The sequence below is a fragment of the Podarcis bocagei genome (genome assembly GCF_964188305.1).
Source record: "Podarcis bocagei genome assembly, chromosome: 9".
NCBI classification, from domain to species: Eukaryota; Metazoa; Chordata; class Lepidosauria; order Squamata; family Lacertidae; genus Podarcis; species Podarcis bocagei.
The window spans coordinates 21,819,692-21,844,326 of record NC_138134.1 but is presented as its reverse complement, the minus strand read 5'-3'; the positions used below and the strand labels follow the sequence as shown (position 1 = coordinate 21,844,326).

General features: G+C 44.8%; 1 protein-coding gene across 1 annotated transcript; it reads right to left on the bottom strand.

Annotated features, from left to right (window-relative positions):
• Nucleotides 1–322: 322 nt before the first annotated feature.
• ASAH1 (N-acylsphingosine amidohydrolase 1) lies at nt 323–24,413 on the bottom strand. Its single transcript, XM_081208988.1, has 14 exons — nt 24,257–24,413; nt 16,447–16,493; nt 15,870–15,960; nt 14,728–14,814; nt 12,762–12,840; nt 11,971–12,045; nt 11,815–11,860; nt 9,421–9,565; nt 8,775–8,829; nt 8,336–8,417; nt 6,196–6,327; nt 5,625–5,748; nt 3,017–3,073; nt 323–1,707 (listed from the first exon to the last, which is right to left on the bottom strand). The coding sequence occupies exons 1-14, from the start codon at nt 24,323–24,325 to the stop codon at nt 1,618–1,620; spliced, it is 1,179 nt and encodes a 392-aa protein (XP_081065114.1). The 5' UTR covers nt 24,326–24,413; the 3' UTR covers nt 323–1,617.
• Between the last annotated feature and the right edge of the window lie 222 nt (nt 24,414–24,635).

Below are 24,635 nucleotides of genomic sequence, written 5' to 3'. Positions count from 1 at the left end.
GCCACTTTCTGCTTTGGAACTCGCCTCTCCTACTCAGAGCATGTTAACCAGGCATTCAGAACCACCCTTTCCAAACTACCATTCCTCCCTCAGGGAAATTTGCGCTTAGGTGTAACACAGCCCTCGAGATGCATATCAAATCACCTGAAGGACTTTTGAATCAACAGACAAAAGGCATGGCCAGTTTGTGGGTGTAGAATTAGCCGCCTCTGCAGAATGTCGTCTAGCCCTGAGAGAAATGGGAGCGGCTTTGCAGAAGCTGCAATACAGTGAAGCTCATTCCTCGCTTCGCTTTCCCAAAGAAGTCAGACAAAGCAATGTGGACCATTTCTCCCACAATTTCTTTAATTGTAAAGCGATCCATAATATATTAAAAGTACATTCTTTGTACTGTCTAGCAGTACGGAAACATTCGTAGCCACGTTAGGTTAGTAGGAAAGCGGAATAATTTTTATTCCAGTGCCTAAACCTTTTAGAAAGGAACCACCTCTAATCTACTGAACTGGGGGAGCAGGGAGTGGAACAGGGCAAAGGAAGAGGTGGGCAGGGATGGATGGACCCATTTTGCCATAGCCAGGAATACCCCAAACCAGTGCCATTTTTCTATAAAAAAAGGGGTGCCGGAACTCACCATGAACGCGTCCCTTGTTCTCCCAGAATGGCAATGGCGCCCACCTGAGAGGTGCCAGAACAGAGTTCCGGGGGGAAAAAAAGCCCTGCCCCAAACCACTGCTCATTCCCCAGGTTAGCCAATTATGCTCATTAAAAAGCAGCAATTTAAAACCTGCCTGCTTGCACTGAAAGCAACACAATTCGTATTAGCCCAGCTAAGAAGTCTCCCATGCTTAAACCTGTCGCTAATGCTACCACCTCTCTCTTTAAGAGCACAGAAGAGGCAGCCTGGCCATCTGTTTGTTAACTTAAGGAAAGAGGGTTGTAAGGTTAGTGCTGCTCTCCCTCCCAGCTCTTTAAAAAGAAAAGAAGTGTGTGTGTGTGGGGGGGGGGAGAAATCCCCACCGGAAGGAGCCAAGATAGCCCTCCAAGGCTGGAGGAGATTGCCATGCTGTTGGAAATGACCCCTGCTCCCAGTTTGGAAGAGATGGAACTGGGGAGAACAAGAGACCCACAACATTTCTTCAGAACTGGGAAAATGCACTGTGGCGCAGAGGCAGCTGGCAGTCCGATTGCAAGGCCAAACACGGGGCTTTCTTTTAAAAGACTGACAGCAACCCTCTACCTGAAGGGAGTTTGTACAATGCCTTTTCTAAGCCTACAACAGATCTCCGGGACCAAGTCTGAGAGACTAAACTTCGGAGGAAATCATGCCCAGGGATTGCACTGCAAGACATTTCCTAAACATTGACGGGCTGAAGCAGCGTGTAAGGAAATAGGGATCCAAAAAGCCCACTGTTTAAGTTTCAATTCATAGGAAGTGCACCTTAACAGTATGTTAAATGCAAGGGGTACGGTTTACACTGGCAAACCATTGCATAACTGCCAGGTTTAGAAAATCATCATCTCATAAGACACGCTGCAAGTGAAGGGGAGTCTTGGATGAAGTACAGCCTCTGTCTTTTCCTGCCTGGTGAGCATCCATTTCATAAGCCACCCGAGTCCTCACCAGGGGCTACAGGGGTCCGGACACTCCCTCAGGTAAGTCTCCAAATGGCCTTCAGAAACCTCAAGCAGCGATGTAGACACAGTCAGCTAAATGGGGGGGAAAGCAAAGTTTTCACGGCTTTAATGAGTCTGAACCAAAGACAGGAGAATAAGTCAATACAGTCATACCTTGGTTTTCGAACAGCTTAGTTCTTGAACGTTTTAGCTCCTGAACACCGCAAACCTGGAAGCGACTGTTCCGGTTTGTGAACTATTATTGGAAGCTGAATGTCCAACATGGCTTCTGCGGCTTCCAATTGCAGCCAATCAGAAGCCACGGTTTGGTTTCTGAACATTTTGGAAGTCGAATGGATTTCCAGAACGGATTCTGTTCAACTTCCAAGGTATGACTGTACCATGAAGCAGATTGCTTTTCTAAAGAAAGTGTTTTATATTGACAAGGGTGGAAAGCTATGTCTTAGTTAGACCAAATATAAAAGCCTCACATGCAATGCAACAATGCTTTGATTTACAGATGCGGGGGGGGGGGGGGGGACTCCACACCAAGCGGAATCAGTGCTGCCAATATCTGGAAATCTAAGAGAATTAACAGACTAACTACCCCATAAATTGCCAGTGTGCCCTTTTAAAATGTGGGTTTTTGGGGTGGAGGGTTATTGGGTTGTTGTTTTTATTTTGATTATGTCTTTTGTGGTTTTATATTTTGCTTTTAAAGGGATGCGGGTGGCGCTGTGGGTAAAACCTCAGTACCTAGGACTTGCCGATCGTATGGTCGGCGGTTCGAATCCCTGCGGCGGGGTGAGCTCCCGCCGTTCAGGCCCAGCTCCTGCCCACCTAGTAGTTCGAAAGCACTCTTAAGTGCAAGTAGATAAATAGGGACCGCTTTATAGCGGGAAGGTAAACGGCGTTTCCGTGTGTTGTCCTGGTTCACCAGCTGCAGCTTCGTCATGCTGGCCACGTGACCCGGAAGTATCTTCTGACGGCGCCGGCTCACGGCCTCTAGAGTGAGATGAGCACGCAACCCCAGAGGCGGACACGACTGGCCCGTACGGGCAGGGGTACCTTTACCTTTACTGCTTTTATTCTGTGAACTGCCCTGAGACCTCTGGGTATAAGGCGGTATATAAATTCAACAAATAATAATAAATAAATAATATTAAATGCTCTCTCTCTCGTGTGTGTTTCCACACATGTGTATGGCTTAGATTGTCTTGTGGCTTGGTTTTCATCCCCAACTCTGGGATCTAAGGAGTACAAAGAATATTCTAGGCAGAAATAATCTGCTGTGGGAACCATCTGTCTTAAGAGCAGCAATAAAGAGTCTTCTCCCCTTTCGCCTACCAAGACCTGAATAAGGCAACAACATGCTAGACAAGGAAGAGTGAGGGCGAGTTACCTTATTGAGAATGGGCTTTGTGGAGAGAATGTTGTACAGAGCTGGCAATGAGATGTTCTGCATGGGTGAAAAATAGAGAGAACAAAGATTTAAATTACCTGCAGACTTGAGCCAAAACAAAGCTTCAACCTAAGCAGTTTCTTTACCAAATTTCAACATCTGACCTCTGCTAAGCAGCAGTGAAGCCAAAAGTTGACTCCCTCTATAGAGCAGGGAACCATTTTTCTGAAGCGTTGCATTCCCCTGGAGGCCATCTGCTGCTGGGGGTGGGGTCATGTACCAGCAGAGGGTGCAGACAAAAAAAGTCTGGATTACAATGGAACCTTGGTTGTCGAATGCTTCAGAAGCCGAACAATTTGGAACCCGAACGCCAACAACCGGAAGTGAATGCTTCAGTTTTTGAACGATTTTTGGAAGTCAAACAGCTTCTGTGGCACGTTTTTCTATTTTCACCATTCACTTTGACGACAGCCCTTTAATTTTTGGTTTTCAAATGATTTTTGGAAGTCGAACGGACTTCCAGAACGGATTATGTTCAAAAACCGAGGTTCCACTGCGTAACTAGCTTCAAATTTTGCCTCCAGTTAGTATTTCCAATCCTGTGCAGTTCTGCTCAGATTCAAGCTCCACTGAGTTATCCTTGAATAGGGAACGGATTTTTTTATTGTTGTTATTGTTGTTATTCTTCTTCTTTAGTACAACATACCCGGAGTTGTCAAGTTGATGCTTGTGGGCACCAGGGTTCCCACCACTGCTTCCTAGGTGTCTGTGAAAGGTCTCAGTAAACATCTCATTGAGAATCTACAGTGCATGAGTGTGTTTGCTCCTGCTCAGCCTCTCCTATGTGGAACAAGTTCCTTTAAACGTGCCCACGAACGGAGGTCAGGAGTGGACACACTGTTCTAAATGGAGGAGAGGTGCAAAGCTTCTCTTTGCGAGCGCTGTGGTACATTTTCCTCTAAAAAAGGGGGCATGGGCAGATGTGGGGCATGCCTGCACCATGTTGTGGTCCTATCCGTTTCATTTTGAAACAATGGTGATGGACTGACATATGGAGCCCAGCTGCACGAATGGAGTGTCAATTTAATTAAAATATATTAATAACAATTTTATTATTCATACCCATCCCATCTGGCTGCGTTTCCCTAGCCACTCTGGGTGGCTTCCAGCAAAATATAAAAAATAGTAAGATGTCAAACATTTAGTATGGTCGGGTTTCATCACCTGTAAAAGGACTTTGGGTTACAACATTGTTTTAATTAATTTTGCATGTCTTAGACCAGGCTTGTCCAAAATCCGTTTTGGGGGCCGAACCTACCGTATTTTTCGGACTATTGGACGCACCGGTCCATAGGACGCACCTAGATTTGGGGGGGGAAATAGAGGCAAAAAAAATTTTATCCCCCCCCCCGCCAGGCGCGGGGCTGGGGCGGGGAAGCCCGAGCTTCCCCCTCCCCCAGAACGGGACCCAGAGCCATGCCGAAGCTGCGCGCAACTTTGGCATCGCTCTGGGAACTTGCGGGGCTGGGGGAGGAGGAAGCCTTCCGCCAGCCTCCAAACCATGTCGGGAGACAGCGGGATGGCGCGCTGCGCCTCTCCCGCTGTCCCCCGAGCTTGTGGGGCTGGCGGTGAGGCTCTCCTGAAGCCTGGAGGTTGTGGGGCTGGTGGGGGGGAGAAGCAGGCTTGCTTCTCCCTCCCCCAGCCTCCAGATCAGGTCGGGGGAAAGCGGGATGGCGGAGCGCCGCCATCCCGCTATCCCCCGACCTGATCTGGAGGTTGTGGGGATGGTGGGGGGGAGAAGCAGGCTTGCTTCTCCCTCCCCCAGCCTCCAGATCAGGTCGGGGAAAAGCGGGATGGCGGAGCGCCGCCATCCCGCTTTCCCCCGACCTGATCTGGAGGTTGTGGGGATGGTGGGGGGGAGAAGCAGGCTTGCTTCTCCCTCCCCCAGCCTCCAGATCAGGTCGGGGAAAAGCGGGATGGCGGAGCGCCGCCATCCCGCTTTCCCCCGACCTGATCTGGAGGTTGTGGGGATGGTGGGGGGGAGAAGCAGGCTTGCTTCTCCCTCCCCCAGCCTCCAGATCAGGTCGGGGAAAAGCGGGATGGCGGAGCGCCGCCATCCCGCTTTCCCCCGACCTGATCTGGAGGTTGTGGGGATGGTGGGGGGGAGAAGCAGGCTTGCTTCTCCCCCCGCCAGCCTCCAGATCAGGTCGGGGAATAGCGGGGTGGCGGCTCTGCGCCTCCCCGCTGTCCCCAGCTTTTGGGTGCAGGCTGCTGCCCGCAAGCCTTGCGAGCCCGCGGGACATACCGCGGGGCTTGCAAGACTTGGGATAGCTTCCTGAAGCCTGGAGAGCGAGAGGGGTCGGTGCGCACGGACCTCTCTCGCTCTCCAGGCTTCAGCAAAAGCCTGCATTCGCACCATAGGACGCACACACATTTCCCCTTCATTTTTGGAGGGGAAAAAGTGCGTCCTATAGTGCGAAAAATACGGTAATCAGGTCGGTTTAACCTGGCCCATGAGGCAGTTTATTTCCTTGGGTAAAATCGGCCCTTTACTTCATCAAATCTGGCCCTCTTTGAAAAAAGTTTGGACACCACTGTTTAGACCTACCTCTTGCTTTGTTTGGTTCAAACAGCTCCTTGTAGGGCTTCTCCGGTCATCCAGAAAGGGTGGATGCCTCCAGCGGTCATAATTGGTTTCCATTACATACCAGACGCCATTTTCTGTGTCCAAGCTTGAAAGAAGTAGAAAACATCAATGCCTATTTTCTGGCAACGATGCACCTTAAATGATTTTTACTTCTAACTAATTTCTGTTGGAAGACTCAGAATACCTAAAAGGAAGTCCCAGATGAGCTGCTGAACTGATCCACCAGGCTCTCATGTTCTTGAACGTTACCCCCAGAGTTCAAGTTGCTTAAAGCAGAGCACCCCAAAACTGGTCTCATGTCACCAATGTGAACGGTAAAGTCAGAAGCCATGGTGGATTTTTCTTGAAATCGAGGAGGATACTGATACTGATATATATAAAAGCATGGGGGAATGTACACAAGGAAGAGACACTGTAGAGAGACCGAATCCTCAGTAATGCATTAACAAGAGCCGGTTGGTGTAGCAGCTGTAGCAAAATCTCTTACAGGCAACGGATCTGCTTAAATCGTTTTACCATCAGGCATACTTACTCCCAGATATCCAACACCGCAACACGGGAACGTGTAATGACACATCCCTCGCCGGATTTGTTTCCCCCTAGTATGAAGTAAGCTGGAGCCAGCAGCTTTGAATGAGCCAGTCTGTCCTTTGCCTCTTCGTAACTACAGGCAAGAACAGAAACAGCAATGAGACAGGCGCGTTAACCAAGTATTGCATGGAAATTGTGAAGCTGGTAGGCTAGAGTCTTTCAAAATACTCTCATGTAAAGCAGTCACTGCCTAGTGTGGAAGTGTATTGTGGGGGAGTTGTGTAAGAGAGCAAAGGGGGGGGGAAAGACCTTGTTTAAGGGCGGGTAGGTGGGAGAATCAAGAGGCAGAGAAAAAAGAGAGGAGACTCATATGTGATGGACCTATCAACAAGCAACAGTTGTAATGATGAATAATGAAAAAAAGATGTTTGAAAACGCTCTTCCCAAAAATGCCTGAAGCATTATTAGATAGATAGATAGATAGATAGATAGATAGATAGATAGATAGATAGATAGACAGACAGATAAACTTTATTCGCATTAGCCAACGGCCATAGCAACATAAAACAAGCAATATATACAATTAAAAAGACAACAATGGGTAAAAAGGGCAATCAAATGACCAAGATTATCATTCAGATAGTGCCCCTTAATCTCATTGCACCCTCGATAAACCTAGCAACCTTTGCTGTTGTCTGATCATTTTGATCTGATAAAAGAAAGAACAAGGTGGCCACAGATGGGCGGCCTGGGATGGTAAGTAAGAGTGGGGTAATGGTCTCATTCCTCAGATCTTTATAAAGGGGACAGGACAGGAGAACATGAGCCACTGTTTCCCGACTGCCATCTCCACAGGGGCAGAGTCGTTTCTCAGTTGGAATCTTTTGGTATCTGCCCTCAAGTATGGCAGAGGGCATCACATCCAATCTGGCCAGTGTGAAGGAACGTCTGTATTTTGGGATAGTTAATTTATACAAATATGGTGCCAGGGAATCAAATTGAGAAGGGAGAGAAAAGGCATACCAAGGTCAGAGTTTCTTTATAATGGCCAGAAGCATTATTATTAGGAATAATAGGATTAGAATTCCCCCCCCAAAAGATGGTCAAATTATGTATGTGACCACAGCAGCCAAAGAAGGCAAGAAGGCAAGAAGACAAGGTTCCAACAAAAGAGGAATGGATTTCGAAGTTAATGTGGAGAGGGAGAGATTGACGGCCAAAATATGAGACTGAAAGGAAGGAAAGCATGTGGAAGAATGGAAATTCATTTCGGGCTATTTTTTAAAAAGCATTCTAGCCAAATGAAATCGCCAGCAGGCCTTGAAATATATGCAACAGGAGGACAGTAAGAATGCTGTAAATAAAGAAATGCAGAGCAGAATAAGAATTGTCTATAAGGCAGCAGGTAACTGTGGTAGGGGGGACATCACGAATGCAAGGACGGGAAGTCAAATTGTTAAGAAAAGTGGTTTTAAGTTTATAAAACCAATAAAAATTTAACTACAGGAAGAAAGAAAAAAAAAGAGACTCATCCCATTGCTCCTGTAAGCCAAGCACTTCCTCTATCGAGGAACACACAATGCATCTGAAGGATGAAGCATTGCCTCTGGTTCTCTGCTGACAAGTTAGTGGGGGGAAAGCGTGAGTTCAAAATTTAGTCTTCCCAAATCATGCCAGTTCTTCTGGTGCTCTTCTGCTGCAGCAGCTTGTACCAAAGGGCAAAAGCTGTCCCTGGAGCCCATCAGAACATTGTTCCAGGTGCTTCTGAATTTCCCATTGTTGTTGCCTCTCTCCAGAAGGAGCGATACCTCCCACTCCATACCCAACCTTAAAGCTCCTGCCATGTCAGAGGCGGGAACCACTTGAGTAGAGAAGAGGAGGAGGAATGGTAGAACGTGAAACACACAACCCCACTGCACAGCACCTTGTTGATCCACGGATGGTACCAGGTGGGTCTGAATGTTAAACAAGTTTTCCTTAGTATCACACAATGTAAAATTTCCATGGAACCAAGATGGTGGTAGTCAAGACGAGAAAGAACAGACTTAAACAAAGACATTATAAAATGAGATTGGGATTATTCCTAATTTCCCTGGCTTGGCCATATATGCAGATAAACCGCTTCACAATTTGACTGTTACCTTGTACTGTTTTCCAACACAGATCTGGTGAGAAAACTCATCCACCAACCGTTTCTCTGGCCAAGGAGCCACTCAAAGACTCCTGCAAGAAACACAAATTCAAAGAGCTTTATGACCACACGCAGCCTTAGCATTGTTTAAGCATCTCATCTTTCAGTTTAATTCAACCAAGCTGAAAGCCATCCCAAACCATTTCCATGTGGTTTGCTTCTTGGACAATGGTTGGGCGTGCCCTGCTATTGCTTCATGCCACACAACTTCTCATATAGTTTCTTACAACATGCATCACACTGCTTTCTCCACTTTCTCACCTGCATCTTGTGAAATTGGACCTCCAGTGATTTGAGTGGGGTGGGGTATAATGCTACTAAAATTTCCCCATTTTATTAAAGCTAAAAAACCCCCAAAGACACAGGAACAGAGCATTAAGCATACTCACCAATGTAACCTCCATCAAGACTGAACCGCTCATTCATGGTTAGAGTAAAAATGCCCTAAAATACAAAAAGCCAGTTAACAGTGTTTATTAATACCCAGCAGTTAGAAAACAGACAGAGTTAAGCTAATTCTGTAGTGCTTTAAGAAGGCCACTGTAAGCGAGAGAACACTGCTATCCATTGTATTATAGTTTTTGGGCCCCAATGTTTTGCAAATGCTCTTCCTCTTTGTACATGCATACCTAGTGATGTGAGGTGAGGCGAGGACACAAGCATCATATGCTCATATAGATGTTTGCCAAAATACACATTCTGCACACAGTGAACGCCACTCTCCCAAGGCATCATCAATCGTAAAATAAACTATTACGCATTTAAGGTGCTTTGAGACTCTGCTGTTTTCTCTACAAGGCACTAATATGCCTGGCTTTGTTTTCAGCAAAGTTTGCAACATCAGATGCAATGGAAAATTAAGGGTGGATGCCACTAGCAAAAAAAGCCTCTGAAGTCACCTGCTTGCTCCTAAGGGAAGGGGAAGATGAAGCAGGCAAGCCTGTGTCTCAGGCCTGTTCATACTCATAATGGCAAGCTATGGTTTACAGTTACATCAGAATGCACCTAGTGTTGTCCAAATAAAGGAATACTCACTGGCTTCAACCCAGAAACCATTCCCACGTAGCCTGCAAGATTTGCAGACCTGAACACTGTTTTATTGTTCCTTTGAAACTCCAGTGACACCATGAGCGGCTTCAGTTTCTGCGTTGTCCTCCAAGAACTAGCATTCACGTCCCACCTGCAGGAAAAGCAACACCACTTAAACATAAGCAAGAACTGTCTATCTAATGCAAATTGCAACTAATCCACAGCAATGTAAAATGGACTCTCTCAGATCTTTGAGTCTTTCAAGCTGGATGCATGAACAGCTAACATTTGGGTGGCTTTCCTTGGAAAAAGCGAGCACATAAAAATCTCTTTCATCTCTCTCCCCTCCGCAACAGGAGCAAGTCCCACATTCGGGCAAATCCTGAGGCAAAGCAGAATGCCTCTGGGAGGCACAAGTTGAAGCAGAGACCCATCCCATAATGTGCTTCATAGCACCTCAGCGATCCAGATGTCAAAACATTGCTGCAAACACCCAGAAGTGAGAGTGTTTACCATAATGCTAGGGCGGGGTGATGAGGGAGACGGTGCTTATAATTGGGAAGGAATGACTGGCATCAGCATTCTCCAATCCAAGGGCTTCAGGGGAGGGAGCAGCTTTGCCAAACTGTCTCCCAATTTAAGGAAGGTATCAGCATAGGGAGCAGAGGACATGGAGGAAGAATTCTGCTGGGTCCTATCCCAAAGATGCCTAGCACAAAAGCTCCTCGGGCCAGGGTTCCCCAAACCTGGGTCTCCAGCTGTTTTTGGACTACAATTCCCATCGTCCCTGACCACTGGTCCTGCTAGCTAGGGATGGGAGTTGTAGTCCCAAAACAGCTGGAGACCCAAGTTTGGGAAACCCTGGTCTAGGGGCTTTTCGTTTGATGTGGTTGGCTGTACTTACTTGTGCCAGAAAGAAGGGGGGGGACGACTTTATTTTTTTGTTTCCCAGTACAGTGGTACCTCGGGTTACAGACGCTTCAGGTTACAGACTCCGCTAACCCAGAAATAGTACCTCGGGTTAAGAACTTTGCTTCAGGATGAGAACAGAAATCATGCAGCAGCAGCAGCAGCAGGAGGCCCCATTAGCTAAAGTGGTACCTCAGGTTAAGAACAGTTTCAAGTTAAGAACAGACCTCCAGAACAAATTAAGTTCTTAACCCGAGGTTCCACTAGAATAGATTGGGTTTGGAAGGCAATCAAGTAGACTAGGAGCATTATCTTGTCTTTTTCAAGATAACGACCCGAACATTGATAGCTCGCATGGACTAAGCAAAGGTGTGGTTGTTTTGGGTTGCTCAATGTTTTACATTGTCTTAGTGCTCTTCTGTTAAGGAAGCTGTTTATAATTTTGTTGTCTGAGCTCCTCCGGTGATGGAAATGAGATGTATTGTTGTCAGAATAAATGTTTTCACTAAAGGGAGGGGGAGTGGATTAGGAGCCATGAAGCAAATCAGGTAGCCTCTGAACAGACAAATTAAACTGCTGCACAAAGTGCTGGGTCTAGATCTGAACCAAATCTTGTGGTCAATGCACACTGCTACCCTGTATGTTCAGAAAATGGAATCCAGTTGGGGCATCAGGCGGAACAGGGTTGAAGGTGGCATAAGGGGCTGCAGGGGGCTGAAGTTGGCAAAAATCACCCCACTTCCACTTCTATTAACTGGAGGAGTCTGCTGAATCAAAAGCCCTTCTGTGAGAGCAAGTCCCCAATTAGATGCTACCCCCCGTCTTCACGGAACACTGCTAAGTCATGGGCCTTTTATTTTTTTAACAATTTATTCAAAAGTTACAATACAGTTACAATACTTTTTCAATGAGTAAATCCCCTCTGTAGACAGCTCTGTGATGACAGTGGCATTAAAATATCCTGTTCTTCAATAAAAGAGAAAAAGGGAGCCCAGATTGTATCAAAGGTATCTTTTTGGGAGATAGGAGGGATAGATGGTTTAGTGATTTTGGAGGTCAGATAAAATACTTTTTTTCAAAAGGTGCAGTGTGTGTGTGTGTGTGTGTGTGTGTGTGTGTGTGTGTACACACACACACACACACACACACACACACACACACACACTATGCTTCTTTCTTAATAAAAATCTATTTTGATAAATAAAAAAAAGTCACTGTGCTGTAAAGGACAACCTCAGAGCTTCTCTCTTTTATAGAAAATGGTGAAAATTATGACAGCACACATATTTTTCCCTCTAAAGACGCTCCAAAGAAATTGAGAAAGGCAGGCCATAGTTAAAGATGCTGCAGATTAACTAAACACTCTGCTCATTGCTTAGTCTAAAAGCAATAAAAAAGGTAAGGTAAAAAACATTTCACTCCCCCCCCCCCCCAATTTAGAAAGTTTGTGGATCCACCAGGGCAAGTTGGACCTCACTGGTACATACATACCCAAGAAACAATCCAAAATCAAGATTTCTGGCATGGTACAGCTTTCCTGGTTGGAAAGGAAAAGGGGGTGGTGGAGAGAAATGAAATTAATGTCAAAGAAAAAATACCTTAAGCACTATCTTTAAAATACATGTCGTTGGCTAAGCAGTCATTTACCTGTGGGGTCTTCTGCTATTATTGAAGTGCACACTGTGAAGACTTCATAGAAGATATTGAACAGAACAATGTCACCTAAATTGGAAGGTGGGAAGGGAAGAGGGAGAAAGAGAGACCTTTCATCAAAGTGACCATTAAAAACAACGGATAAAACCAAGCATACACTTAAAAGGAAGAAAATGGAGACAGGAAATATCTTCAGAGTATCACTTCTTACTGTGCTTGGTTCATATGTCTATGGACTGCAAGCCACAAGGCAGAGACACTGAGCAGGAAATCTACAAGACTTGCCATTTCAAAAAATTTCTTAGAAGCCTGCAAAGAGGATGGGCAACTTGTTGGTCAATCCTATTTTAGTACCTCTGTGAGATGCCCCTCTTTTCAGCTTTTGAATTGATATAGGAATTAAATTGACTTGCTCTCCTGAATTATGCAATACACAAGGTGCATAATCTATAGCTTGATGATTTTTAATCCAGGAATAAGATTACAGGATCCTATTCTCTGTTCAGATATGCAAATATTGTGCTCCCGGCATACTAAAGGTGAGGATATTACTGTACAGACTTTCACTCAGTAGAAAACCCGGTCAGTCTTCCTAGTCAGGTCTTACATTTAAATAGACACCTGTTCTTCATCTCTGCTACAAACATTTAAGCACTCCTGTTCCACAAATGTATTATAACCTCAGCATGTATTGCTACAGTGGCTGAAATGTTCAATTGCACCAAATTATGCCTTTAATAGTGTGCTTTCAGAGCCAGACACAGTAATAACAAAATGGAAATTACCTAAAGGAGCATCAATTGCAGAAGCAATGCCTTTGATCTCATCATTGAAAGGATAGGGAAGGGTGGAACCTAGCCAAGCCTAAGAAGAAAAGCCACAAGTTATGAAAACCTGAAAAACATAGTAAATAACTTTCTATTTTTAATTTCTCTGACTTCATATATTTCCTTCTCAGTCCCAATTATCTCTTGGTGTAAACAGAGCACCTTTACAGAGGGTTAGTGTCATTTCACAAACTACAAAGGGACAAACTCAGTTTTGCAGTCTGATCAACAGGCAGCACAGCCAATTGTGAATCCCCAATGGGTACATATGAACAACACACGTTGGCTGCAATTGCATTCTACAATTTTTAGGTGTACACTTAACTAAAAAAGCTATGTGCTAAGTGGTCTGTAGTTGCCTCAGTAGACATTTGAGACTTTGTGGACTGTTGAGACCTATAAAAAAATAATAACCTGCTTATCAAGAATTTAGCTGCAGGATGACCTCCATTAACAAAGTCCAAGGCACTGTGGTTTGGCTGGCATTTTGGAGCTCCAATATCCTTCTCCTCTTGCATTTTTACATTAACCTAAACACCACAGTTCATGCAGATAATTGTCAAAAGCAAAGAGAAAGAACTTGTGGAAGATGGAGGTTCAAAACAGAACTACTGTAAATTTATTTACTCATTCCTGCACAGACTGCGGCCATAATCCGCAGACCAGTTAGGACGCTTATTTCAAGGTCCCTGAGCTCACTTTCTACCATTTTTGCAACCCTTATTGCTGATTTTTCAGATTTCGCTTCCTTCTTGCAGTAGCTCTTTCCAGAGCAATGTGCAACAAACTCCAATTCAAACTCTGGTTTAAATGTAAACTGAATAAATAGGTTCCCTTTTATTTCTGAGTAACGTCTGCTGAAATAAGTGGACACTGGAGAAGTTCAATAAGAAGACACTCTGAAACATTAGTAGACAATTAGAAGACAATTCTACTGTGTTTCACTTGGAGTATACCCCCTGAAATGAATGAACATGACTAAGTTAGCCCCATTAATTTAAATGGTCTAATCTTCCATCTACACCATACATTTAAACCAGTAACATACCGCTTTAAACTGTCATGGATTCCCCCACAGAATCCTGGGAAGACTAGTTTGTTAAGGGACCCTCTTCCCTCTCACAGAACTACAGTTCCCAGAATTCCACAAGAAAGGGGACTGACTGTTAAACCACTCTGGGTTTTCTAACAAATCTCAGCACTCTTAACACACCAGAGTCCCCCGGATTATTTGGGGAAAGCCACAAATGTTCGACGTGGCATGATATTGTTTCAAATGTATACCCCATGCGTGTAACACCCTGACAAGATTGCATAGATCTGAAAAACATTCCAGTGCCCCCGATCACCTGAAAGCCTCTTTGGATCTGGGCCAACGATAGTGATACTCCCCTTAAGTTACCCGGGAGCCTATCATTTTCTAGCTCATCACAGGATTTGCCTGCGTGAATCCTTCCTGCATCTCTCTGAATCCCTTCTAGTTGCTTTTCCCCACACAGCTCAGTGGTAAAGCACATGTTTTGCCTGGGGAAGATGCTAGATTCAATCTGAGGTTTTCCTAGCAGGGCTGGGGTAGACTCCTGCCTGACAAAAGTTGACAGTCTGAACCTGGATACGGCAGCATCCTGGCTTCCAAGCAACAGCCAGATAGCCTGGAGCGGTGCTAAATCTCTGCACAGTAATGTACAAACTCAAAATCATGACTGGCTTTCTGAGTGCAGTGGCACACCAAAGAGATTCTCATTAAGGGGCCTGCAATGATGCCAAGGACTCCTGCCAGAATTCACATTAAGCATCAGATCCTGTTGATAACTAGTGCATTTATTTCCCCATTTTTGGCTTATTAGCAGCTGCGGTTCAGACAGGCTCAGCAAGCTGGATTCAACTTTCCCCTAAATTTTAGAGAAAATGGAAAGGTACTCACCAATTTAGATTCCAGTGATGCTATGGCTTTTCCACTATGAAGGAATGTGATTAAAATATCTTTCATAATCTTAAGGACATCCTTAATCTGGAAAAGTTTAAGAAAAAGCTCGGGTGAACACACTTTTAGGGTAATGCAAGAGCCACTTAAAACATATAACCCTTTCACATGTGCCGAAGCACATCTGAAACAAGCAGTCTTTAATAGTGATGAGTTGACACTTTCAACTATGTTCACTGACGCAATGTGAAACGTCTTTTGTAAAGGTAGAGAGTTCTGCCTATCCTGTATGTTGTGACCATTCCAAGTCTCAGCTGCTATCAATGGGTGCTCTGAGGGAAGAGGGAACACCCTAATTCTATGAATTATTCTATCTGCTTTTGCTTGCCCATCCCAATGAGGCCTCTGCTGTTTTGCATCCCGACAAGGCCTCCTTCACAGCTTTGCAACAGCAAAACCCCACCCTTACAAAGTGGAATGTGGCCAGGCAGGAGAGCAGAAGTGGAGAGTTGAGTCTATTAAGATTCCACAAGACTGAATCTATGACCATACCCCCAGAAGAACAAAGACAGAAAGTGAATTCACAGCCGAAGAAGAAGAGGAGGAGGAGTTTGGATTTGATATCCCGCTTTATCACTACCCGAAGGAGTCTCAAAGCGGCTAACATTCTCCTTTCCCTTCCTCCCCCACAACAAACACTCTGTGAGGTGAGTGGGGCTGAGAGACTTCAGAGAAGTGTGACTAGCCCAAGGTCACCCAGCAGCTGCATGCGGAAGAGCGGAGACGCGAACCCGGTTCACCAGATTACGAGTCCACTGCTCTTAACCACTACACCACACTGGCTCTCATACAACCTATGCACATTCACTTGAATGCCAGCTTGTGTCTGTTCCTTAGTTAAAGCCATTTTACTAGGCATTCTGACTGAGGATTTTTGGCCTTGAAATAAAAAGCAATGCAGAATTCAAGCATCTTATCCTAAGCACAATTTAAAATATTTCCCTCCAGCTTTAGGGGCAGGATTAAAGCCTGTTTCATTAAGCAGTACACCTATGTTAGTGGAAATAAAAGCCTGCATCTCATTAAAAAGGCGCCCAGAAGAAAGCCTCTGATCCTGACCTCCTTCCCACCATGTTCCCTACCTCTGCATCTTTGTCACGTGCCACCTGGACCCATCTCTCACTTGGTGGCAAGTCAAGATTTATGATGTAGGCGGGAATCTTTCCTTTGTACCTGAAAAAGGAGCGATTTTCATGAAACGCAGAAAGGTGTAGCTACACTTAAACCACTATTTTGCGGCTGTTGCCTTCAGGCGTCTTTCTGGTTAAAAATTTCTAAGTAATTTATATTTACATTACCTAGCTTTCATCCATCAATATTTAACACAAACATATTTAACACAAGCACATTTTACCTATATTTACACCTAGTAGCGGTCTTCTTTTACGATCGCTGAAGACAATTAAGGAATCTTCTTTAAGCTAACCTACACAATTCTTTTCCATGTGCCCTCATTCTGCAAAAATCACCACTGTCTCAAACTAGGTACAATGTTCTCTAGCTGAATGTTTGGTCAGTGATATATAGTAAGGTAATAGCAGCACCACAATCCTGACTCAAGTTTAAAGTTTATGTTATATTAATTAAATTTGTAAGTCAACGGGATCACAAGTAAACAGCAACTATCAGCTACTGAGCTGTCCTTAATAAGTTACTTACGTTGGTCCTGAGGGAGGATATGCTAGTGTTTTGCATTCTTCACCATACTGCAAAAAAAAAAAAAAGCCTTTTTGAGAACAAACATTTTTATAATTGTTTCATGCAAAAATATTCAGAGTTCTTGTTGCCTTCTCAGCTTTTGCAGACAAAAACAAAAAACCCCATAAAGACTAAAGTTGCAGTCATATGCAGACTTACCAAAGACTAAAGTCCGACGAAACTCATTGAGCCCTGCCTAGGATTGAACTGCGATACTTTTTTTACAGTATACCTGAACTCTCCATTTGCAGGTGTCAAGGTTAGGGTTCAAAAATGCAAACAACTAGCTGGGAACTTTTTTTCTATGCATGTTTAAAATGGGCTGGTTTGGGCATAACTCTGAATCATGCGGGAAGCCTCTGACTTTGAGCATTCTTGCCTCTTTTTTGATGCATGTCAGAAGCAGGAGACAAGTGGGGAACAGCTAGTCCTTACTTTCCTAGAAGCCCCCTTCTCTGGCAACAAAAAACTGCCCTATGTGGTGGTCAGGTGAAGATGATGAAAAAGCGTTCCATTCATAGTAGTGGGATCTTTTCCCAAGCCAAATTGCTATGCAGTGGGAGGCGTTTTTTGTGGTGATAGAAGCAGCAGCACACAGGCAGACAGCGTTAGAAACTCAAATATATAAGCTAGGTGCCAAATGGCTCCTTAGGGTTACGGTCGCCAAAAGAGAATGCCTAGCTGTCATTTTTGTGGTAGATGGCTCGAAAGTCATATTTTTCAATTTCAGGAACTTTTTGGTAGTGGCTGATAGCCAGGTGCAAAATGCACCTGACGAATTTTGAATGCTGCAGGTAGGGAAGTGCTAACATTTCTTTTTTGAGCTTCAACTAGCACACGAAGCTTTTGTTTTCTGCTATTTGCTTGCCTCTTGGATCTAATACAGGTCTGAACTTTTACGTTGCTTGTGAAGCAAGATATACTACAGAAGAGAGGTAGGCTGGGCTAGAAAGCCACATTTATGTAGAGACCCATCCGATGGTGGGTAGCCAAGAGTCCTTACCTGCTGAAAAGCATTTTTTTTAAAAAACCATGAGAGTAAGATCTTGAACCTGTGGTCCTCATTTGGATTCCAGCTTTCATCAGCCCTTGGCCAGGGACGATGGAAGTTGTACTCCAGCAACATCGGTAAGAGCCACCACCCTAACCTGGAGTCAAATCTGGTTAGCTCCATTGTATTTGAAATAAAGTGTTTTCAAGCTTCTTATTGAAACACAGTGAGAAGGTACTTAAGCAGAGAGCACTTGCAAAAAAAGCCACTCTGCCTCTAATGCAGAAAGAAGAATGAAACCATAGGATTAGCAAAGGTGTTACTCAAACAGTTGGGATTATGTAAGCAGACACAGAAATGCCACTGTTGTAGGCTGGGAGCTGTCTATTTAATTGATGGAATGGCAATTCCTTAAGTGACAACAGACACCTCTTCAATTTATTTCTGTCTTTTAAACTAGCATTCCAGAAAAAGAAAAAGACTGTATGTTCCCTATGAAGTATATTTTGCATCTTCACTCTCTGCCATACCATTTAGCAGCGCTCACTAGCCCTGTTAAGGTATTAGCTTCCCCCATCTGGTTAGGTAGTGTGTGGACAATTCTGACTGGCTCCCTCTACATGGCATGTTGGAGGGCAGACATCTGCAGCAGGGATGTGTCCGCATAGGCTCCCCTTAATCAGGGTTCTAAATTGGGTGAGGACTTCTACACAAGCAGCGGAATAGGGCTAACAAAGTGAGCCAGGACCATGCTGCATTGAGCTTCCCAGCCTGCGACTCCTATCTGTGGTGTTTCATCTGTTGATGTGTGGGCAGTCAGTACATGATGGTCCTACTCAACAATATCTTGAGTGTGGGCAAAGAACTTCCCACAGGAAAGCAGACTCCTCTACTAAAGTCTTAACATGTTGAGCAACCCTCAAAGTGGGTGGGGAGAGGCAAAGATTATTATTATTATTAATTAAATGTGCGAACCGCCCTTCATCCAAAGACCACAGGGTGGTTCACAACAGAAAAAACAAAAATCGAGAACACAAAATACTTAATAAACTAAACCAAAAACATAACAATAACCCCCTTCCCACAAATTATCCGAAGGCCTGGCTAAAGAGAAACATTTTTGCCTGGTGCCTAATGAAGGTGCCAGGCAAGCCTCCCTGCGGAAGGCATTCCACAGATGGGGAGCCACAGTAGAAAAGGCCCATTCTTGTGTTGCCACCCTCCAGACCTTTCATGAAGGCACATGAAAAAGGGCCTCAGATAATGACCACAGGGTTCTGGTCAGTTCATATGGGGAAAGGTGGTCCTTGATGTATAGCAGTTCTGGGCAGTCAAAACCAGCACTTGAATTGGGCATGGAAACTAACTGGCAGCTAGGCTAGGATCAGTGTAATATACTCAAACCATCTTGCCCCAGTGAGTAACTTGGTTGACGAATTCTGCACTAGCTGAAGTTTCTGAACTGTCTTCAGAGGCAGCCACACTTATCAAGTGTTTCAGTAATCCAACCTAGAGTTTACCAGAGCATAGACAACAGAAGTTAGGCTATCCCTGTCCAGATAGGGGTGTAACTGGGCCACCAGCCGAAGTTGATGGAAGGCACTCCGGGCCACTGAGGCCAACTGAGCCTCAAGCGACAGCAAAGGATCCAGGAGGACCCCCAAGCTACGAACCTGCTCCTTCTGATGAAGTGTAACCCCATCAAGAGCAGGCGATCTCCCACCCATCTGGTCTAGGGAACCACCCACTAACAGTGCCTTATCTGGATTGAATTTCAGGTTGTTGGCTCTAATCCAGTCCATTACCGAGGCAAGACACTGGTCCAGCACATCCACCGCCTCACTTGTAGATGTAAAGGAGAAGTAGAGCTATGTGTCTTTGGCATATTGCTGACAATGTACTCCAAGATTCTGGATAACCCCACCTAGTGGTTTCAGGTCTATGTTAAACAGCATGGGGGGGGGGTTTAAATCCTGATGAACACTACACTGAAGGCTCCATGGGGCTGAAGAACAACACCCTCTGGGAATGACCATCCATTTCCCAGCATGTCCCCCAGTCTCCTGCCGGCCCCAGAGCTTCAATTCTAGTTGTGGATATTTTGGGGTTCAGTATTTTCGCTCTGGATTGAAGAGAGACAGCGGCACAGAGAGCGTTCAGAGGGTGATCCCCGCTTTACACAATTTCACTCGTACATGTGGGGGCCCCCAGAACGTAACCCTCACCTAAGTGTGGGGACGCTTGTGCTGAAAAGAGAGGCAACCCTCCTGATCAGATCAGACAATACTGCAGCAATCGTAACTATTATCATGCACAGACCGGGGCTGCAACTCTGTGCCCACTCTCAATATCCATGCCAAACATACGGCCCAATGGCTTCAGGCTATCGCAGGGGAGGGGCCAGATGCTCACCCAATTTTATGCAGAATTCTCCATCACAAGATACCTGTGTAAAGGCGGATTGCATAACTTCAAGAACTGGTACACTTCTAATTGCTTGTCTTCCTCTTTTATCAGACAGAGCATCTGCAATCAGGGAGTATCTTACCTTTTCGCCAACTAACTCAGACTGTCAGCTCAAGTATTTACATAGGTGCATACAATGGTTGTAAGAGAAAGGCAACTCTTTTTTCTTTTGCTATTTTTAGTGAATTACTGAAGTGTAATTCAAAATTCTCCTCCTCTGCCTTTCCCCCTGCTTCCCCCTCCCCCCAAATATATTTAACTGTCTTGGAATCTTGTCTTCTGTGCGGTTTGGAGTAATTTTTGGTTTTTCAGAAGACAGAACTTGCAATTGCCAATGGATAGAAAATGGAGACAATTGTTTCACCAGGGATAAAGTAATATTTGCACTCTGTCAAGAACTCTGCTGAAAAAGTAAGGGATATTACACCTTAAATGAGGTTACACAAGGATGTAATTAAAAGTATCCCACCAGAGGCACTATTTCACAACACAGTAGTGTTTATGACAGATAAACATATGCAGCAAAGTTCAAAGACCTGTTCTGGGGATCACAGATCCACAATTTTTGATTTTTACTTTGACATGCACTCAATCTTTAGCCTATTTAATATAAGAAATAGTCACTTGGCAGGTAGAACCAGCAGGGCTGTTGTGAATCACATGAAACTGATGCAAGCACATTTCCCTTGCTCTCCAAACATGGAAAAACTAGTCAGTTTCACAATATGTATTAGAAATAACTTGACTGCATAATAAATGTCGGATTCATCCCCTTTGCAAATGCCCCTCTATTAGGTACAAACAAACATTTATTTATCTCAAGATCAGTCGCAACCGATCTTGTAAGAGAAGAAGAATTCAGATGTGTTACATAAAAAAAACAGACTCAAAATGCAAAAAAAAGTGTAAGAATTTTTTGAAGCAGAAGGGCAGCTCCTCTGACTCAACTCTGGTGATAATAAACTGTCATGTGATACTTGTTAATCCACTTTGCCATAGCTAAGCGTTAACTAAGACCACATTTGAACATCTATGTTGTCCATTTGGTTCTGTTGGGAAGGAATATACATTTCAAGGAAAGATTACACATCCATGAACTGCCGCACTCAGCAGTTCGTGTCTCTAAACGAAACAAGAAAGTAATTGCTCTGCTAAGTCACAAGATGCAGCATAAGCAGATCTGAGCTCCTCGCAAGTTGGACTTGAGAGATCAGCCTTCTCAAAGAACATGTGGTTTAAACAAAGGGGGGGGATGCTCCTGTATTTGGATATAAGTAGAATGGGGAAATATAGAAATATACAACAGTATACAAGGAATTCAAGGAAATACAGTAGCTGGAGACCCTTTTAGTCATCTAGTCATCTGGCTATCTTGACCTCCAGAAGCAAAGGCAATGTTAAGAAAGCACTATGTAGAAAACAAGATGGGAGAGATTAACAGTTGTAGGTTTACCAGAGGCATTTGGTTGGCTATTGTGAGAAGAGAACTCTGAACTAGATGGGTCACTGGCTTGATCCAGAGGGCTCTGGTGTGAACGTCAAGGCTTTAAACTCATCAAGTGAAAAAGATTATCATTAAATCATTAGTGGATCAGTTCATGAAAGACAAAGGAAAGGTATTTTCACACATGACGGCCATATGTCACTTTGGAACTTAGCTGGTGCAAAGGATTAAGTGGAAGGAAGGCATTTAAAACCACACATACATTTCTGGCTAATATAGTACAGATGTTTTGTTCAAGTGTCCACACCATCAAAGCAGGCACCTTATTTTATAACAGCCTATGAAAAGATCTCACAAAAATGGTCTCCAGCTACCTGAACATCTAGACATTTAGGCCTTCTGCCTATACCATGTATGGCCTGAGCAATGTACGCGACTAAGCTCCAATCCACGACTAAAGACTTTGGATAGAATCACAGAGTTGGAAGGGATCGCAGAGGTCATTGAGTTCAATCCCCTGCAATGCCCAACATGGTGCTCAAACCCATGACCTTGGGGGGGGGGAGTGTCTCATGCTCTACAAACTGAGCTATCACACATATATATGCAAGGAGATTCATCTCATCTATGGTCACCTGCAAAGCAGACAGCTGACTGCTTCATCATATGGCTGGCTCCTTGTTTCCTATACCGCTGCAACATTTTGGGAAATAGGCAGAGTATTTGTATTTTAAAAATGCAACTATGCAGTGAATAATAATGATAACAATCGTCAACCTCTGTGCCACTGCTTAATTTCTAAGACGAGAGCACCAAAGTCATGACCAGAAATCCATCTGCCTCCCCAATCTTACCTAGTTGTGGAAATGGCTCAGAAAGAACAAAGGACTTTTGACATGTTCCAAACCACTCCCTTTTATCACTGCTTCATACGTTCTGTACATGAGATACTAAAAAGAACCTACTGCCTAAAATACCGCCTCAAATTGTAAAGCACTCCTACAACTGTTATGCCAGTGGTTCTCAAACAGGGCGGCGCAGCACACTGGTGTGCAGGAGGAGATGGCAAGTGTGGCAGGACCCGCTCAAAAAAACATTCAAACATTTCAGTATAGCATAGCATCAAATTTTTTTTTAAAAAAAGCAGAATATGGGAGGGATGTCTTGTTAAAATGAGAGCACCGGTATCAAGTGATACCGAGCACAATCCTAGCTGTGTTTTCCAATAAGTTATCAAATTAGAAAAATGGGTGCGGCGCAAGGAAATTTTTATTCTGAAACTATAGCCCAGGGAAAACAGTGAGAGCCACTGCACTATGCTCAAGTGGGGGGGGGGGAGAATATACACACAAATGCTGTTTGTTCAGCACGACCTTCCAACTGTTGAGCCAACTACGCCTCCACCCATAGTCCAGCTGATTCGGACTCAGGATAGGAGTCCCCAAAGATGTAGGCAACTGACACAAATCCTCCCCACTGGGAAAATCATTACTTGCCCTGCATCTGCCTGAAAGATGCACAAAGCAGGAAGACTTCAGCATCCCCAGCAAAAAGTGAAGAGAAACAACAATAGGGCTGCCTATTTCACTTCCTCTGAAATATAGAGACCAATTGGATTAATCATCCCTTGGAAGTCCTTTGGCCTTTCCTGCTCTGCTCATGGTCAGCATGGTAAAAAGCAGATTGCTTTGGGTTCTCCCTCCTCCTAGGACTGAGCCTGTAAGTCGGTCAATAAAAATGAAAGCTTCTGAGCATATGGGTGCGGCATTTGCCTTGCTTTGTTATAACTTCCTACACTGCCCTTTGACCTGAAAATCACAGGGTGGCCGCGACTACAGCTGCTTGGATGTTATTAGCCCAGAGATTGAAAGAAGGCAGAGTCCCTACCAGAGAAGGGCAGATTAAGTTGATGGGACTATGCCGAATTGGCAAAAATGATCCGGAGAATCAGAAACAGGAAGAGCAAGATTTTAATAATGGGGGAAATATATAATTTGCCTTAAAAACCAATGCGAACAATTAAAATCATTAGTAGGATTGGAATGACACTTGTGGTTTAATCTTGAATTTTGGGAATGCCCTCCCATCAGATGTCAAAGAAATAAACAACTACCGGTACTGTATCAGACTTTTAGAAGACATCTAAAGGCAGCCCTGTTTAGGGAAGTTTTTAATGACTGGTGTTTTAATGTATTTTTAACCTTTTGGTGGAAGCTGCCCAGAGTGGCTGGGGAAACTCAGCCAGATGGGCAGGGTACATCATCACCATCATGTTGTTATTGAGATTTAAAAGATTTGGATTAATAAACAATATACAGGAGGAAAAAGGTTAATACAAGGACCCACAAAGGGGAAAAGGGAAGGAGATTCTTTGGAATTCCCTTTTTATGTTGTCTGTTAACTGTTTTTTTAATTTTTTTAATCTGAAAAGCTAAATAAAAAAACAAACAAACAAACCAGAAGGTCGAAGGGCGGTTAGCAACAGAAACTGAACTTCCCTTTCAGCCTGGACGGTTCAGTGGGGTGAGAGTGCAGTGCTGACAACGCCCAGGTCGCAGGTTCGATCCCGGTGCAGGGCAGCTGCATATTCATCCCTGCATGGCGGGGGCTGGACTAGATGACCCTGGGGGGGTCCCTTCCGACTCCAACCACCCTGGGATCCTTTGAAAAAGAGAGGGAGAGTCTGCCTGCTCCCCACAACAACAGCAGCAGCAGCAGATCTTTCTGCACCCGCTCAGGAACGCTTTTGGCCGACGGGGGTAGCGGGGGGTGTTGTTGTTTTTTGTGCGCGTGCGTCTCTCTCTTAACTCCGCTGCTTTTCCCGGGGGGGGGGGAGAAAGGAGAGGAAGCGAGCGCGAAGAGAAACTCACCGGGTCCTTGGCCACCGCGGCCCCCAAAACGACGGCGGCGACGACAACGAAGACCCCCGGCGCCCGCATCTCCCCGCTGCTCTCGACTCGGCACGCAGAGGTCCTCCCCGCCGTGTGAGAACTTCGCTCCGAGGCGCCGAGCAAGATGAAGAAGGGGCGGGGCCCCGAGAATCACATGACTTCTCCCGCACGGGCAGGCCCGCCTCCGTTACGTGAAGCGGGAAGCGCGAGACCGCCCGCCCGCGCAAAAAAGGCGGGAAGCGGCGTTGTTGGCCTGAGGGCCGGGCGGCCTCGTCCGAGTCCCTGACTGAGGAACTTATTGTTTTAATTGTTTTCTTAAATTGTATTATGCAATGGCTGTTGCTGATTTTTATTCTGA

What these genes read in the sequence shown, in the direction of transcription:
- ASAH1 (XM_081208988.1), bottom strand. Translation starts at nt 24,325, where the DNA reads ATGCGGGCGCCGGGGGTCTTCGTTGTCGTCGCCGCCGTCGTTTTGGGG. An exon ending in AATAGCAGAAGACCCCACAG is followed by an intron (nt 11,861 to 11,970) that starts GTAAATGACTGC and finishes CTTTCCAACCAG; the next exon opens with GAAAGCTGTACCATGCCAGA. An exon ending in TGAACCAAACAAAGCAAGAG is followed by an intron (nt 3,074 to 5,624) that starts GTAGGTCTAAAC and finishes TCACCCATGCAG; the next exon opens with AACATCTCATTGCCAGCTCT.